Source organism: Marmota monax, unplaced genomic scaffold (assembly GCF_021218885.2).
Source record: "Marmota monax isolate L192 unplaced genomic scaffold, Marmota_monax_Labrador192_F-V1.1 WCK01_AAM20220418_F8-fsc00015, whole genome shotgun sequence".
NCBI lineage: Eukaryota > Metazoa > Chordata > Mammalia > Rodentia > Sciuridae > Marmota > Marmota monax.
In genome coordinates this window covers 5,847,183-5,864,295 of record NW_026692194.1, presented here as the reverse complement: position 1 = coordinate 5,864,295, position 17,113 = coordinate 5,847,183, and the positions used below count along the sequence as shown (strand labels likewise).

Genomic DNA, 17,113 nt, shown 5'->3' with positions numbered 1-17,113 from the left:
TGTTTGTTTGTTTTCCCCAGTTTGAATGTTTCCTGAGATATTTATAGATTCTTTTCTGTTTTCTGTTTAAGGTTTTTTTTTTTTTTTTATCTTCTCTGCATTTCCAAACATTGTGCCTGGAGTAGTTGGTTTAGTTGTCTCCCTCCATAGATTATAAATTTGAGAGAATCAGAGCTTCTTTTCTTTCATCTTAGTATCTCTATTACTTAGAACAGTACTAGGAACATAGTAGGCACTCAACAAAATATTGGTTAAATGCTTATGATTCTGAAAAGTAATGAAACTGATTTTCATGTGACAGTTTTGGAGATTTTGTATACCTTTTTTTGTTTCACCTCATATACTTATGGCACACATGAAAGCCTAGAAAAGAACACAGAAGTCTAAATTTAAACTAGAAATGGTTCCCTTTCAACTTACCTTCATACTCAGTAACCTATTTAGTGGTACAGAAAGAGCACAAAACTTGGTTGCCCATTAAGAAGATATAACTGGGCTGGGGATGTGGCTCAAGCAGTAACACGTTCACCTGGCATGCGCGGGGTGCTGGGTTCGATCCTCAGCACCACATAAAAATAAAATAAAGATGTTGTGTCCACCGAAAACTGAAAAATAAATATTAAAAAAATTTCTCTCTCTCTTCTCTCTTCTCTTCTCTTCTCTTCTCTTCTCTCTCTCTCTCTTAAAAAAAAAAAGATATAACTGATTGCTTTATAATCTGGATCATTGTAGCTGTGTTTTCCTTTCTCCACTGCTGTCTCCTGTCCTTTTTTTCTCCCCTCATTCCCACTCCAGAATTTAGGGTTAGGACCAGGGTTAGAGACAAAAGCTTGACACCTTCAGATTCAAATAATTCTTTTTTGAGGGCTTTGAAGGGAGGATAGAAGGTGTTAAGTTTGTATTTGTAAATGCAATCTTTCCTTAACCTGAATAAGCCCACCAAAAATCTTCAAATTTTATGATGAAACCCTTAGACAGATTTCAGTGAAGGAAGTGAAACTATGTGCATACATTTTGTGTGTTACAAAATGTTTATATGCAAATATAAATACTGTGTGTGTGTGTGTGTGTGTGTGAGATAACTGTAGGGCTTGTTTGAGGTAATGGAATGGAAATACTAATATGTCATAGTTGAATTATCTGAAACCTGAACTCTGTTTTATTTTGTTGTTGTTGTTGTTGTTTTTTTTTTTTTTTTGAAAAGAAACTGACCTTCATTAAACATCAGGAAAATGTAAATACAAATCACATGAGATACATATCCAGTATGATGCTTATAGTCAAAGAAAGATAACAGTGTGGGAGAGAACATAGAATTGGCACCTTCATCTGGGAGCTGGGGGGCGGGGGGATGTAAAATGATGTAATTGCTTTGGGAAGTAGTTTGGAAATTCCTCACAATGTTAAACATTGAGTTACTGCAGGATCCAGCAATTCCACTGCCCTGGTGTATACCTTATTTAAATTTCTTTGTTCTTCAAGTGTATTTCATAGTGTTGGTGTTGTTTTTAAAATTTTTTTTTCTCAATAGGAAGTTGTGTAAGTATAGGCTCTTTGGTAGCTGGAGAAAACTCTTACAACTGCTGTGTCCTTTTCTTTTGGGAGTACATAAATAAATATTTAATGGTTCTCTTCTAGTACAGCACAAATGCTTGAAATATTAATTGGTTAGCCAATTGTGTGGTTATTGGTACCCTTCTATTGAGAATAATAATACCTGACTTTGGAATACCCTGCCTCATTTTGCTCCTGAAAATGCAAAGTTGGACTGATATCTAATGGAGCCATTTAAAATGTTTATAAACACAAAAAAGGTTAGCCATCTCTAGGCATGTTCTCAAAATAAGTAATTTTGTTCTATTTACAATCTTGAAACATAGGCATACAGACTTGGAAATAACCTTTCCTGCTTTTTCATGCTAAAAATTTTCCCTCTTTTGAAGCACTAAGATGGATTAAGTGTTCTGAGAATTCAGTTTGAAGGAGACCACAGAGCTGGTGGCACTGGAAGGATGCTGTTGAGGGTGCATTCTCACTGTGACAGTAGTTAAAACTTCACTACTGTTTTAAGTTAGCAGGTGTGGGGATTTATTTTTACTACTTTCTCTATTAACCAGTGTTTCTCAATTAAGGGTGCACATTGGAATCACTTGTGGAAATTTTAAAATTCTTTACACCAGACCAATTAAATAATATTCTCCAGGGCTGGAATGTAGGAATAAGTATTTTTCACAGCCTTCCAGGAGGTTTTAATATGTAGTCAACATGAAGATCCCTGTGAAATTCAGATAAGCTACAGAGAATGTTAGCTATATAACACATCCTTATCAATTATAATTAACCAGTTGAGAATTCCTGGATGAAACTTAGTTCATTCTATTCAGTAGCAAATATGTGGGGGATACAAAGATAAATAAGATTGATTAAGTACTACTTAGGAAGATAGAAATTATAATATAAGGCATAGAAACTAGTGGATATTGTGAACACAGTAGGAACAATTGATTCTGTCAGAGGTTTGAGGTATGGAGTTGGGGGAAGCAAGGAGGAAAGATGAAATGAAAAATGGTCATAATTTCACAAAGAAAGTTATAAATTAAGAGTTTATCAGGTCAAAAAGGGGGGAGGAAGGGGTAGGTTTTTTTTAAGGATTATAATATACAAAGATGTGAAGAAATTAAGGAATATGTGTTTAGGGATTGGCTGGAGAGCAAGATGGCTATGAGATACTTGAGTCTTACAGCTAGAAATGTAGGTTGGAATCAGGTGGTGGAATGCTTTATAAACCATGCTGAGGAACATAAATGTTATTTTGCAATAATCTGGACAACATAGACCTTGTTTAAATAAATAAAAAAAAATTAAGTTTTAAAACTAAATAAAACACAATACTCTTTAGGTCAAATATGCCTGTAAAACCCAACCTCCAAGGGCCTGTTGGTAGCCCCTTCAGTATAGGAATCCAGCATAGGATAATAAACAAGGAAAAGCTGTTAAGGTATGATAGTATTTTTATAAAAGTATAGAATTTAAGAGTTGAGGTTGAAGATGAGAACATAAGTGAAGAGGTTAGTACGGTAATCTAAGTAGAATATTCCAGCAAACATCAATGCTATCAAACAAGATAGATATATTTCCTGGCTACTGAGTTCCTCTATGGTTAAACTGCCATCTTGGATATCTTCTTTGCTCCATCTGTCAACGTTGCTTTATTGCCCTCCATCCTTATTGTCATTGTCTTATTGTACTTTTCTGTGTGTTTAAGACAGTTTCTTGTTTTTTTTTCATTTTCAAATTTTGTTTCTCCATTGGTAACTATTTCCTAGATTAAAAATTAATGTTCTGATGTTTCATAGACACTCATCTCTTTTGCCTATAATTCAGCACTTTTGTAACTGGCCACCCTTCTCAGTGAAATTTTCTCTGGAAGACTCACCAAAGCAAGCCACTGGTTTTATCTTGCATTTTTGTCTTTAAAGCCTAACATTTGATGGGAACTAGGCTGTCTTGAATGGAAAAACATCCATCTTCTATTGAATTATACCATCTTGCTTATCATTACCATCAAAAACATTGTACATTTGTTTACATAGCTCCTTAGTTGAATACTTTCAATATTGATAACCTTCTTATTTTTTTGTGTATCTCATTTAGGCTCTACCACCTAAATGAACAAACATTAACATTTTGCCTTATTTATGTTGTTTCTTGTATACTTCTCCTTGTCCTATACATTGCAAACTCTTAGTTTTTGCATGTATATAAACATTTCTTAAGTGGTAGTTTAGCCAGACATAAAACTCTAGGGTGGCAGCTATTTTCCCTTAGCACTTCAAGTTTATTAGCTTCCTTGCTTTTTGGGGTCTGTTGTTGCTAAAGAGAAGTCTGCTGTTACAATTCACAATAGCTAGACTGTGGAACCAACCTAGATGCCCTTTAATAGATGAATGGATAAAAAAAAATGTGGCATTTATACACAATGGAGTATTACTCTGCACTAAAAAATGACAAAATCATGGAATTTGCAGGGAAATGGATGGCACTAGAGCAGATTATGCTAAGTGAAGCTAGCCAATCCCTAAAAAACAAATGCCAAATGTCATCTTTGATATAAGGAGAGCAACTAAGAACAGAGCAGGGAGGAAGAGCATGAGAAGATTAACATTAAACAGGGACGAGAGGTGGGAGGGAAAGGGAGAGAGAAGGGAAATTGCATGGAAATGGAAGGAGACCCTCATCGTTATACAAAATTACATATAAGAGGAGCTGAAGGGAAAAGGGGAAAAAAAACACAAGGGAGAGAAATGAAGTACAGTAGATGGGGTAGAGAGAGAAGATGGGAGGGGAGGGGGGGAGGGGGTATAGTAGAGGATAGGAAAGACAGCAGAATACAACAGACACTAGTATGTAAAAACGTGGATGTGTAACCGATGTGATTCTGCAATCTGTATATGGGGGGAAAATGGGAGTTCATAACCCACTTGAATCAAATGTATGAAATATGGTATGTCAAGAGCTATGTAATGTTTTGAACAATTAATTAAAAAAAAGAGAGAGAAGTCTGCTGTTAGTGCAATTATTCCTGTCAGTGCCTTTTATGATTTTTTTCCTTGACTCTTCTGTTCTGAACTTCAATTGGAATGTATACAGATGCAGTTTTGTTTTTACTTATCAATATATATTTTTTATCAAAGGATTCCTACCCCTACCTTTTTTCAAGTTTGGAATATACTTAAGCATTGCCTCTCCCCACTGCTCTAAGTTTCTAGAATTTCTATTAGGTGTATGTGCTTTTCACTTAATCCTCTGTGTCTTTTACCTTTTAAAGTATTTTTATCATTTTATTTCTTTGCTGTATTCTGAGTCGTTTTCTCATTAGTATTTTTTCATTGGACAGTACAGATTTTGTAGGAGGATAACAGTATAGATTTGTAGGAGGATCACTGGGTGAGAAGTTTAAGGCTGATATCCTTTTATATATGTGTATATCATATGTGTATGTATTTAATTAAATATAATAAGATGAAAAGTCCTCCCTGAAGGTAAGGGATTCCAAGATGAAATAAAAGGGACATAGAAAGTGGTAAAGGTCACCAAGATGAATATAATGTTCTATTTTTGATTAAGATAAAACTTTGGGCTGGGGATGTGGCTCAAGTGGTAGCGCGCTCGCCTGGCCTGCGTGCAGCCCGGGTTCGATCCTCAGCACCACATACAAAACAAAGATGTTGTGTCCGCCGAAAACTAAGAAATAAATATTAAAAATTCTCCCTCTCTCTCTCTCTCTCTCTCTTTAAAAAAAAAAAAGATAAAACTTTTTATTTTTTATTTTAGTGATACTAGAGATGGAACCCAGGGCCTCACACATGCTAAGCAAGATGCTTTAGTTAAAGCTTTTAAAAGATGAAAATATAATTAAAGTAACTGAAAACTCAACATTTTCTGTAAGCCCAAAAGAGAACTTAGTTGTATTAACTAAAAATGTATTATTATTATTTTTACTTTATCCTAGGAGAAGGGTAAAAAGGAAGGAGGTCTGAGAAATAAAGACCTGAATTTTGGTCTTGGTTCTGCCAGAGGTTTTGATCAGTTAGGGTTTTTAAGCTTTTAAAATGTAGGTAATAATGTATACTTTGCCTATTTTTCAGTACTGGGTTGTTTGAATGGAGATAATTGAAATGATTATTAAAATGTTTTAAAAACTATAAGCATTGTTCATAAGATATGGAGATGAAAAAGTAGTGTAACCCATAGATTTAAATTATTTTGAAAGTGCCCTTTGTATGCTTATTTTTCTCTATAAAGGGGATAATGTGTTACAATTATGATACTAATTTTGGAGTAGATATGTAAGTAATCAATTCTAAATATTCTATTTACTTGGCTTTTCTCAATGAATTGCTAATGTATTTTTAGAAGAGCATGTGGATGAAATAGTAGTTAAATTAGATTGCATCTGTATTTGACCCTTTATTTGAAGAGTCATTGTCCTGTATAATTGAAAGCAGATGACAACCTCCCCACCCCTTGGGAGACTTTTCCCTTTTAAAGACACCAAAGTAAAGTGTTAATTTGGTTTAGATAACTGAATATTTAAATTCTTTTTCCTCTTTGGCAGGCAACCAGATAAACTGGTGGTAGTTTGGACAAGAAGAAGTAGAAGGAAGTCTTCTAAGGTTAGTCTCTTTTCTAAATTTCTTGCCCAAATATTGAATTCAACTTTTAGTCAAAAATTTAAGCTTTTCTTGTCCTAGTTTAGAATATTTTAAAATATTACTTGGTCTTTTTTTTTTTCTTATTAGCTAATCTACTAAAATAGATTGATTAGGCCCTGAAATCTTTTAACTGCAGTTTTATAGTGGGGGCCAGATGCCTGAGGTTTTTTTTTTTTTTTTTAACATTTATTTTATTTATTTATTTATATATGGTGCTGAGAATCGAACCCAGGGTCTCACACATACATGCTAGGCAAGCGCTCTACCACTGAGCCACAACCCCAGCCCCCCTGAGTTTTGATATTGAATTTGGTAGCTACTGTGGTTTGAATGTGTCCCCCTCCAAAATTCAGATGTTGCCTATCACATATTAGGTGGCGATAGCCTTACAAGGTGATCAGGCTATGAAGGCTTTCTCCCTTATGAATGGAATTAGGTTCCCTAGCTTAAAGGGAGGCAGTTCAATCCTTTTTGCCCATCTGCCTCATGCCATGTTAGGATTCAGTGAGAAAAGGCCCTCACTGGATTTTGATGTTTTGATCTTGGACCTCCTGGCTTCCACCATTATGAGGAAATGAATGTTTGCTGTTTATAAATTATCCTGTTTATGGTATTTTGTTACAACAGCACAATGTGCTGAGACAGTAATAATCTTGAGCAACACAATGGTTATTTAAATTCTCTGTAAGTAAAGTGTTAAAAATTAATGATTAAACAGATATCACTTAAAGAATTGTATCTAGGATTAATTTTTTTCAGATCCCAAGAGGAGTTGGCTTTTCAAGATTTTAATTTTTTTGTACTGACAGTTTTGTATGTGGGGACTAGAAAAAAAAAATTTAAAGGCTGTTAGCAATTTTACAACTATTTAAACAATTCTATTTAGTAGATACATGTGAATATATTTTTATAGCTACATAATATCCATAGGAATAATTATCCATAGGAATGTTGTTTTTCCTATAGGTAGACCTATATAAAGAAAAATTATTAATTCTAATTGAAATTTAAAATTTTTAAAAATTTTTAATTTTTTACTAAGGGGTCTTTTCAAGTTTCTTTTATTTATTTATTTATTTATTTATTTATTTATTTATTTATTTAGTAGTTGTAGATAGACAGCATGCCTTTATTTTTATTTACTTATTTTTTTATGCGGTGCTAAGGATTAAACCCATATAATTGTTATGTCACTGAGCTACAGCCCCAGCCCCAAGTTTTATTTTTATTGAGCTAAATTTTACATGAGGTATAATGTACATATTTCAATTATATTTCAGTGAGTTTTGATCACTATGTATTTTTGTTAATTACCACTCCTGTCAAGATACAGACTATTTTCATTATTCCTCTTCCAGTCAGTTCCCAACCCTGTCACCTTAGACTAACTGATTGTTTTTGAATTTTATGTAAAATAGTACAGAAGTCCTGTTTTATGTATGGTTTCTTTTGTTCAGTATAATGTTTTTGAGATTTATTTATGCTCTCATGTCTTTTAGCAGTTTATTTTTTATTGCCAAGTAGTATTCCATTATGTGAATATACTATAATTTATTTATCTTTTACTCTGTTGATGAGTGTTTATTTTGTTTCAATTTTTTTTCTTTCAGGAATATTGACTATTGTGAATAAAGCTGCTATGCACATTATTGTTCATTTTTTTTGGGGGGGGCAAATACCTAGTGATGTAATCCTGGGTAATAAAATAGGATTGTTTTTAAGAAATTGCCAAGCACTCCCAAAAACAATACAGAAGTTTAAGATGGTTTACATCATGAGCAGCATTTTCTTTACAGCATACATTTACAGTTTGGCGGTATTATAATTTAGATACTGTATCTATTTACCTATGAGAAAGGGGTCTAAAAATAGACACAGGGTCTTCTGTATGTCAGATTGCTGACTGGGTCTTAAGCTTTTGTGGAAAGGACTAGAATGTTATCCAGTAAATATAATAGATGAATATGATTATATCTCTAAACTTCAGAAGTAGACCTTACATGTTTTTAGCTACAAACAGAAAATAATTTCTCCCTTTTCATAATAAGGTAGCAAATATTTTCCAAAAGAAAATTATGGAACATAATGAAATATATATAATATAATATAATATAATATAATAATATAGGTTAATCACAAATACTCATATCTGATGTTAAGTGTACTTTTAAAAATTTATTTACATTTTTGGAGTGATTCAAATAAATTTTCCATTTGATCTAGATTCTTTTTCATATTGTATCAAATATTGTTTTAATTTAGATCACAAAATACAACATATGAGGCTACAGGTTGATTTTTCTCAGAATGTAATATTTTCTAGAAGAAATTTCTTCTTGTTGGCCTCATTTTCTAGGTGTAACGCTCTTAATGTTTCAAAACCATCCTGTATATGACCAGCCTTCCTTATCCATGGGTCCACATTTGTAGATTGAACCAACTGTGGATTGAAAATATTTGAGAAAAGCAGTTATGATTGTAGTGAGCATGTGTGGATTTTTTTCTTATCATTATTGCCTCAACAGTATAGAACAACAACTACTTATGTAGCATTTACATTAGTAATCTGGAGATGATTTAAAATATATGATAAGACATGCATAGGTAATAATTAAGCATCTGTGGATTTTGATATCCAAGGAAGGTCCTGGAACCCAATCACTCTTTTGTATATCAAGGGATGACTGACTACTTTAGAATCACAGTCATCGCGTTTTCTTAAAATACTGCAAATGTACTCTTTTGGAAAAGTTTATGACAACTGATGATGTGTTGAGCTTATCACAACATATACAATAGTATATTTAAGTATCTGTGAAAATGTTATTTTATAAATCAGATGTAATAGCTAAATAAAGAAATAAAAATTAGTTCCAGAAACTATGACGTGATTATGACATTTTAAAAGTGCTTAAAATAACTTTTGGAAAAAAAAAATCTTGAGAAACTTGAGATCCTTGACATTTTATAATTTTTCAAAAAATATGTTTTTAGTTGTAGATTGACACAATGATGATGATGATGATGATGATGATGATGATGATGATTTATTTACTTATTTATTTTTTTATGTTGTGCCAAGGATCAAACTCAGTATCTCACACATGCTAGGCAAGTGCTCTACTAGTGAGCCATAATCCCAGCCTGACATTTTGAAATTCTTGGGGGAAAAAAAAGCTTGTCCCCACCAGGTTTTCTAAATTTAGCTATCAGTTATATTAAGTATAAAGACTAGAATTTTTTTTTTTTTTCCTGAAAGACTCTTCTGATGCTTTTCCTTTAAAGTATACATTATTTGCTTCTACGTGCCTTTGAAATCACTTAGGGGCACAGATCACTGCAAGCATTGGCCAAAAAACGTTCTAGTTTTTACTTTTAATATGTTGAAAAGAGTTTGAGCTACAAAGTAATCTTTTTGTTTCTGTTGTCTCTTTATGTATCTTTTTTTAGTCTTATCTCTATATATCTGTAAATATATATTGTAAATGTTTGTATGTACTTTCATTTATGAATACGTATGTACACCAGTTTTTTTATGGCATTGCTATCTTTTATTTCCTTGCTCTGTGGTTGTGCTACAGCCTTTAAATATGCATCCTTCCATGTCAAGAGGAAGGTGTATACCTTCACTTTGCTTAATTAATCTTGACATATCATATTTCATACATTTGATTCAAGTGGGTTATGAACTCCCATTTTCCCCCCATGTACAGATTGCAGAATCACATCGGTTACACATCCACGTTTTTACATACTAGTGTCTGTTGTATTCTGCTGTCTTTCCTATCCTCTACTATACCCCCTCCCCTCCCCTCCCCTCCCATCTTCTCTCTCTACTTTCATTTATGAATACGTATGTACACCAGTTTTTTTATGGCATTGCTATCTTTTATTTCCTTGCTCTGTGGTTGTGCTACAGCCTTTAAATATGCATCCTTCCATGTCAAGAGGAAGTATACCTTCACTTTGCTTAATAGCAGTGATATTGGCAACACTAGGATGACTTTATGTGTGACATCTTAAACATATGGGTATATGCAGTTTTAAAAATAAAAAATTATTGACTTAAGCATATGGCAATTGTAAATTTTTAGTGAAATATTTTTATTTTTCAGGAATCAGAAATAACAAGTGAGTGCTTATTAGTTGTATTTATTTTCATACTAGGTACACAATCTTTTTTTAAAAAATAATTTTTGTAGTTGTCAATGGACAGAATGCCTTTATTTTATTTGTTAATTGTTGTGTGGTGCTGAGGATCAAACCCAGTGCCTCATGCATGGTAGGCAAGTGCTTTGCCACTGAGTTACAGCCCCAGACCAAGGTACCAGTCTTTTAGGTAAGGCAAGGCATGAAATAATTAGAAAGTAAGGCATTTTTATAAAGTCAGTACCTCAAATTGAGAAATGTTGCATTTTTCCCTACACCTTTTTTTTTGGTAGATGCCAAAGAATCTGTGATGTGATCTAAAAAAATGAGAAAAACTTTACAGAGGGACCTGGGTAACATGTTCTAATGTCTTATCTGCATTAGAATTTTGGCAAATGATTAAATAACCTCACTTTCCTAACTTATACTAGGAGATAAATAATTGGACATGTGTTTATGTGTGTAATTCTTTTCTAGAGAAATCCTTTCTGTTACTCTGAATGAAAACTAATCAGGCTTCTTATAGTGCTGATATTTACCAGTGATGTGCTTTTTCTATATCAGTCTCTTAAGAACCTAAATTAAAGGTTGGTACAATTAGATGTTTATTACCAGAGCTAGTTTGAGTTACCTGTATTAAACTTCGTTATCTAGCTTCAGGCTCTTGAAACACTGCTGTTTGAGGTAGACATTGTATTAAGTTCTTAGGAAAATATGAAAACCATTTTTTTTTTCATGTTTGTCACTTTTTGTTAATCTTGATTTCTTCTCTAGTATACTTTCCTGGTCCTCTTATTTTTCTAAATAGTATATAATAATTAAGTGATGATATAACACTGGCACTGAACACACTCATTGTCAGCTACATAGCTAAGGTAGTTGATATTGTTAGTATCTTAACTCAGGTTTACAGGCCCCAAAGGAATATCAGAAAGACAGAGAAGTAACTTAGTTGGACCTTTTTCTGGGTCGAGAGATACTGATAGAAAGGTAAGAAAAGTGGCAACTTATTTTCAACTCAGGAACTAGCATATTTCTATTTTATTTTATTTAAAAAAAGATTTTTGTTGGTAAGCAGATTGTATTTTTGTTTGCTCAACAATCTATCATTTCCTGATCCAAGACTGATATTTGAAAAGACATCATTTAGAGGACCAGACTTTAGGATTCATGAGGAAATCATTTGAAACTACCATCTCCTAACTGCACAGTTGTTAGGAGGATTCTACATTTCCTGCTTTTCCCATTTTGTTATTGTGTCATACACAGAAATTTTGTTTTTAGAGATAAAAGACTGTTTTGTTGACTACTGCCTGAATCAGTGATAGAACTGAACATGAATGATATGGGTTGGGTAAAGAACTTGGAATCATGGAATGTGGATTCTTCTACTAATTACTAGTTATCTGTTCAGGCAAGCCATTTACTCTTTGTTTGCTTTAGTTTCCTTGTCCAGACCTAAATTAGGTCTAAGGACCTTTTTGTTTAAAACTTTTTGATGGTAACTTTTTTCCCCCCATTGAGAATGTTACAAATATTCCATTCTTTCTGCTGTGGCTGAGAAAAGTTCAGTCTATACTCTTTTTTATGTTTCTGTTGTATAGGGAGGCTATGAAAATATAATTATAGGGACCTTCTAGCTATCAGTAGGCATGGAAATAGGGGACTAGAGGAATCTCTGCAGAAGATATTTTTTAATCAACAAAATTTAGTTCTTTACCTTTGACTATAATGTGCTAAGTTTCTTATGGTGAGTCTTTACTTTCTTCTTCTTACGTGATGTTTTGTAATGGGGACAATGGAGAGTGAAGAGAAGGAGAATTATTGAAAATCTGTGAGTTGGATTTGGGGTACACTTTAAACCTATATCATCTGTCATTTTAACTAATAAAATTTGATAATATTGGCATGGATATAAGATTCCATGATCTTTATCCGTTTTCATTTCCATGGCCTGCGTTCAAATTCAAATTTTGCCTACTTACATGTTGTGAGATTTGGGCAGATCTGTGCCTTAAGTTTCCTCATCTGTGACATCTGTGCTCTGACATGCACGTGCATTCATGTTTTCTGAACTTCTTTTCTTTGATTATGGAAAAATGGGCTTCCAAAAAAGGCAGCTGCTTTGCTGTTTACTGTTAAGGACAATACTGCAGCAATTCTCTCTTCCACATCATTAAGTTTTCCCTCTCTACTAGATATTTCCCATTAGCTTCAGAATGTTTTTCTCCTCTTAAAAAAATTATCTTCTGTTACTGTTTCTCCCTCTAGCACTAACCTTTTTTTTTTTTCCTTTTTTTCTTTCCCTTCAGCAAAATACTTCAGAAGAGTTGAATGTATTTTCTGTCTTTAATTTCTTTCCTCCTATTCTTCCTTGATTTTATTATCAGGCTTTTGCTCTCAGCACTACAATGGCACTGCTCTTATAAAGTTAATGTTTCTGCTTTGTAAAATCTGGGGTCGTTATCAGACCTTATCCTATTCGACCTATCATTAACTTTTGGCACTGGTAACATTCCTCCTGGTTTTTCTTCTACTTCAGCGATACAGCTCTGCTGATTCCTATCATTTCTTTGACTTGTTAATGTGTTCCAAGGCTCAGTCCCTGGACCTTTATATTCTTTATTTGTATTCAATCCCTTGTGATCATAACCACTCTTAAGCTCAAAGTATCACCTATGTGCTCTTAATTCCCAAATTTGGGGAACTCTAGAATCATATATTCAAGCTGCCTGTTTGAATGTTCACACTTATGTATCTAAAAGGCAACTCAGATTTAATGTGTGTAAAACAGCTCATCTGAACTTATTTGCCAAACCTATCCTTCCCACAGTCTCATATTCACTAATAACAATTTCTTTCTTCTAGTGTTCAAGGACAAAGTCTTTGGAATTAGTCACAGCCAAATCACCATCAGTTCTCCCCTTCCTTTTTTTTTTTTTTTTTTTTTTTTTGGTACTGGGGATTGAGACTCCAGGAACCCAGGAACACTTTACCACTGAGCCACATCCCAGCTCCTAATTGAATGATTGATTGATTGATTGTCAGGGTCTTGCTAAATTGCTGGGTTGGCATCCAACTTGTGAACCTTTTGCCTCAGTCTCCTGAATTGCTGGTTTCCTTTTTTTTTTTAATATTTTATTTTTTAATTGTAGTTGGACACAATATCTTTAATTATTTTATTTTTATGTGGTGCTGAGGATTGAACCCAGGGCCTTGCTCATGCTAGACGAGGGCTCTATTGCTGAGCCAGCAACCCTATCCCTGAATTGCTGGTTTTCCAATAATGTGTCACCATGCCTGGCCTGCAGCACCTTCTTCCTTTTTTTGCAGTAGCAAAATTGGTCTTAGCTCTTTCCTCTCCATGTCTGCGGTTTATTCTGGACAAATTAACCAAAATGAATTTGTTGAAACATAATTTAGATAATAATTTCTCACTTAAAAACTTCCAGTGACTTTTTATTTGGTGCAAAGTACAAACCTATAACTTTGTAATGGCCTACCAGGGCTTTATGTGATTGGGTCCTCCATTTCTTCTCTGGCCTCATCTCCTGCTTCTCTCCTCTTGATCACTCTGCTCCAGCCACATTGTCCTTGTTTTTTATTAAGTGCCTCAGTGTTAGTTGCTGGGTTTTTTTCCCCCTAGAAAGCTCTTCTCATGTCCAGTTTCTTACAGGTTTACCTCAAGTGTTACCATCTCAGTGAAACCGACTACTGCTGTTGAAGTATTACGTCTCTTCCTCTCCTCTATCCTTCTTTGCTACTGTGTTTTCTCCTTACCACTTAACTTCCACCTAATATACTGTATATTTTACTTGTCCGTCTCTTCCCATTTATACCATAAACTTCACCAAGGTAGGTGCTTTTTCACTACACCTGTGCCTAGAACAGTGCTTGGCAAATAGTATCAATTGGCAAATAGTATCAAGTGAATGAATGAATCAATAGTAGCTATCTCATAGCCACTATTAATTTAATTATGTTAAACTCATTGTCAGAACATGCACTAAAACATAGAAAGTACTCTGTGTTACCCTTTATTACCTTCATAATATACTCATGGATGGTCCTGCAGCCTATAGAGATGAAGACTTGGTTGAGATATCTTGGCTTGCCTTCTTCTAACAGCTCACCTTTACCACAAAGGAAGAACTGTGGTGATGAACTCACCTGAAAGTTTGGGGGGTTGGAGGTTCCTTAGGATACCTTGGTAATCAAGACTTATAAGGGGGAAAATAATCCCCTAAATTTTAAGTATTAGAATATTAGAAATATTGCCTGGAAAAATTGCTGTTTTCTTTTACCTGGAAAAATTGCTGTTTTCTTTTACTTACCCCAATGGATAAACATTGTAGTTTAGTGGAAAATGAACTTAAATACAAAGCACACAGCTATGTTTTTCCATTTTTCTTTTTCTTTCAATACAGAGTCTCACTGTGTTGCTCACACTGGTATTGAACTTTTGGGCTCAAGTGATCCTCCACCTCAGCCCTGCTGAGTAGTTAGGACTATCAGTGTGCACCACTACACCTGATTAGTATTTTTTCTTTCAAAAAATGTCTTAAAGTTCTTAGTCAAAAAAATATTTTTCCTAATAAAAGTTCTATCTAATTAGAAATGATAGCTTTTGAATATATGAGAGCTCGGTGCTGTGGCACATGCCTGTAATCCCAGCTACTAAGGAGGCTGAGGCAGGAAAATTGTATGTTTGAGGCCTGCCTCAGCAATTTAGTGAGACCCTGTTTCAAAATAAAAAAATAAAATAAAATAAGGCCTGGAAGTGTTGTTCAGTGGTAAAGTTCTCGTGGGTTTAATCCCCAGTATGAAGGATTTTTACATCTTTGTTTTTTCAGTGTGTGTATATATGGGGATGAAGTTTCTTTATAGATAGTAATCTATAACTCTCATGTGATATGATTTGTTCTGGCCCAGCTTTATGCTTGAAAGTTTTTATTTTACTAATCATGTTTACTAATCATATTTTAGAGAGACTATAGATCTAATGGATGACTAAATAAAGTCAATAAACTCATGTAAATTATTAACATTGTATTTTCTGTACCTCATATTGATAGGCTCATAGCTGGCAACCTGGAATAAAGAATCCATACCGTGGTGTTGTTGTATGGCCTGTTCCTGAAAACATTGAAATCACTGTAACACTTTTTAAGGTAAGTTCTATTATTATAAGTTATAAAATGTATTAAATACCCATGGTTCTAAATGAGAGAACATTTCATTATTTATTGTTTCATACATTTATATCCAATCTGGTATCTAATATACACTATTTTTAGGAATATAGGAATTTACTATGATGTAAAGCATCACAGTATTTTACAGTCTATGAAGTCTGAATAATTCAGGGATCATTTTGAAGTTACTGTTAATATTAGCTGAGATACTTCTTTTACCACTTCCTACATTCAATCCATAGGAATCTTTAAAGTACTTTTCCTGTGAAAAGCTAAAGTTTATAGAATACTTAGATTTGTCCCTTATTTCGTTAGTCTCTTTTAAAAAAATATTTATTTTTCAGTTGTAGTTGGACACAATACCTTTATTTTATTTATTTTTATGTGGTGTTGAGGATTGAACCCAGGGCCTCTCAAGTGCTAGGGAAGCACTCTACCACTGAGCCCCAGCCCCAGCCCCAGCCCTTGTTAGTCTTTTTTAATAATGAGTTGTTTAAAATTAGTTTTCAATAAGCATTTTACTAATGTCAATGTAATAAGACATGTTTATAATCAATATTTGGCAAATATTAATTGATATTAATATTTATGAGTGTAATACCAGCAAATTCTGGTTATACATTCAAAGCATATATTAAAAAATGTAACTGTTCATGTACATTTCTTCTTGTTTTGTATGTATTTTTTTCTTGAAAATCTTCCATATTTTTTGAAACTTTATAATTCTCTTCACACATATGTTAATCAAGCAGTGGAGTATTTACTTTCCTAACCAACTCTTTACCAGCTCCTAAAAAATGGTGGGACAAGTATGTTCAAATTTTAGCTTTTTTTGGAGGATGGTGGAATTAGAAAATAAAAGCTTTATTTCCTCTCTGAATGATTCAGATTAGGAAGTTACTTTTCCAGAAGGACAAGAGAGAAGAGGGCATCTCATTAAGTGTAATTTAGTATTATGAAGTTTGTGAAAATCCATTAAGTATTTTAGGACATGAAATTAAAGTAAAGCAAAGTGAAATTAGAACTGAGTGTGAAATCACTGTGTTTTAAAAAGTGCTTTTGTTTTTGTGATCCAAAATATTAATTCACTTCAGTATTCAGAAAGTACTGTTGAGATCAGTAGGAAAAAATCCAATAAGATGAGTGTTAATGCACTGGTCCATAGATGAAGTATTATTTTTTAAAAAACATTTTTATTTTCAGATGGACATAACAACTTTATTTATTTTATTTATTTATTTTTTTATGTGGTGTTGAGTATTGAACCCAGTCTTGAACTCATACTTGCTAGGTAGACACTCTACCACTGAGTCACAAACCAAGCCCTAAAGTATTATTTTTAAATGCTCTGTATTTCATACTGTTTTACAAAAGATTCTTAACATATGTATTTTTTAATTTTGATGTTACTGTTACTGACATCGAAACGTTAGTTGATTGTATTTGTCATCTCTCTCTTTCACAAATGCACGCGCGCACTCACACACCTTCTCTCTGATTTGATCAGGGATAAATAAGGAGTGAAACACAGTAGCAGCTCTTCTTTTCCAGGAT

The 17,113-nt window shown here is 33.5% G+C and overlaps 1 protein-coding gene across 9 annotated transcripts in view; it reads left to right on the top strand.

Annotated features, from left to right (window-relative positions):
• The window catches only part of Ehbp1 (EH domain binding protein 1), a 322,315-nt gene that overhangs the window by 55,518 nt on the left and 249,684 nt on the right, over nucleotides 1–17,113 (top strand). For 8 of the 9 annotated variants that reach the window (XM_058572791.1, XM_058572790.1, XM_058572797.1 and 5 more), the window contains exons 3-4: nucleotides 6,119–6,176; nucleotides 15,440–15,535. In XM_058572791.1, coding sequence (XP_058428774.1) covers nucleotides 6,119–6,176; nucleotides 15,440–15,535 — 154 coding nt within the window. The remainder of the gene's footprint in view (nucleotides 1–6,118; nucleotides 6,177–15,439; nucleotides 15,536–17,113) is intronic. The other variant, XM_058572806.1, reaches the window with a different exon arrangement.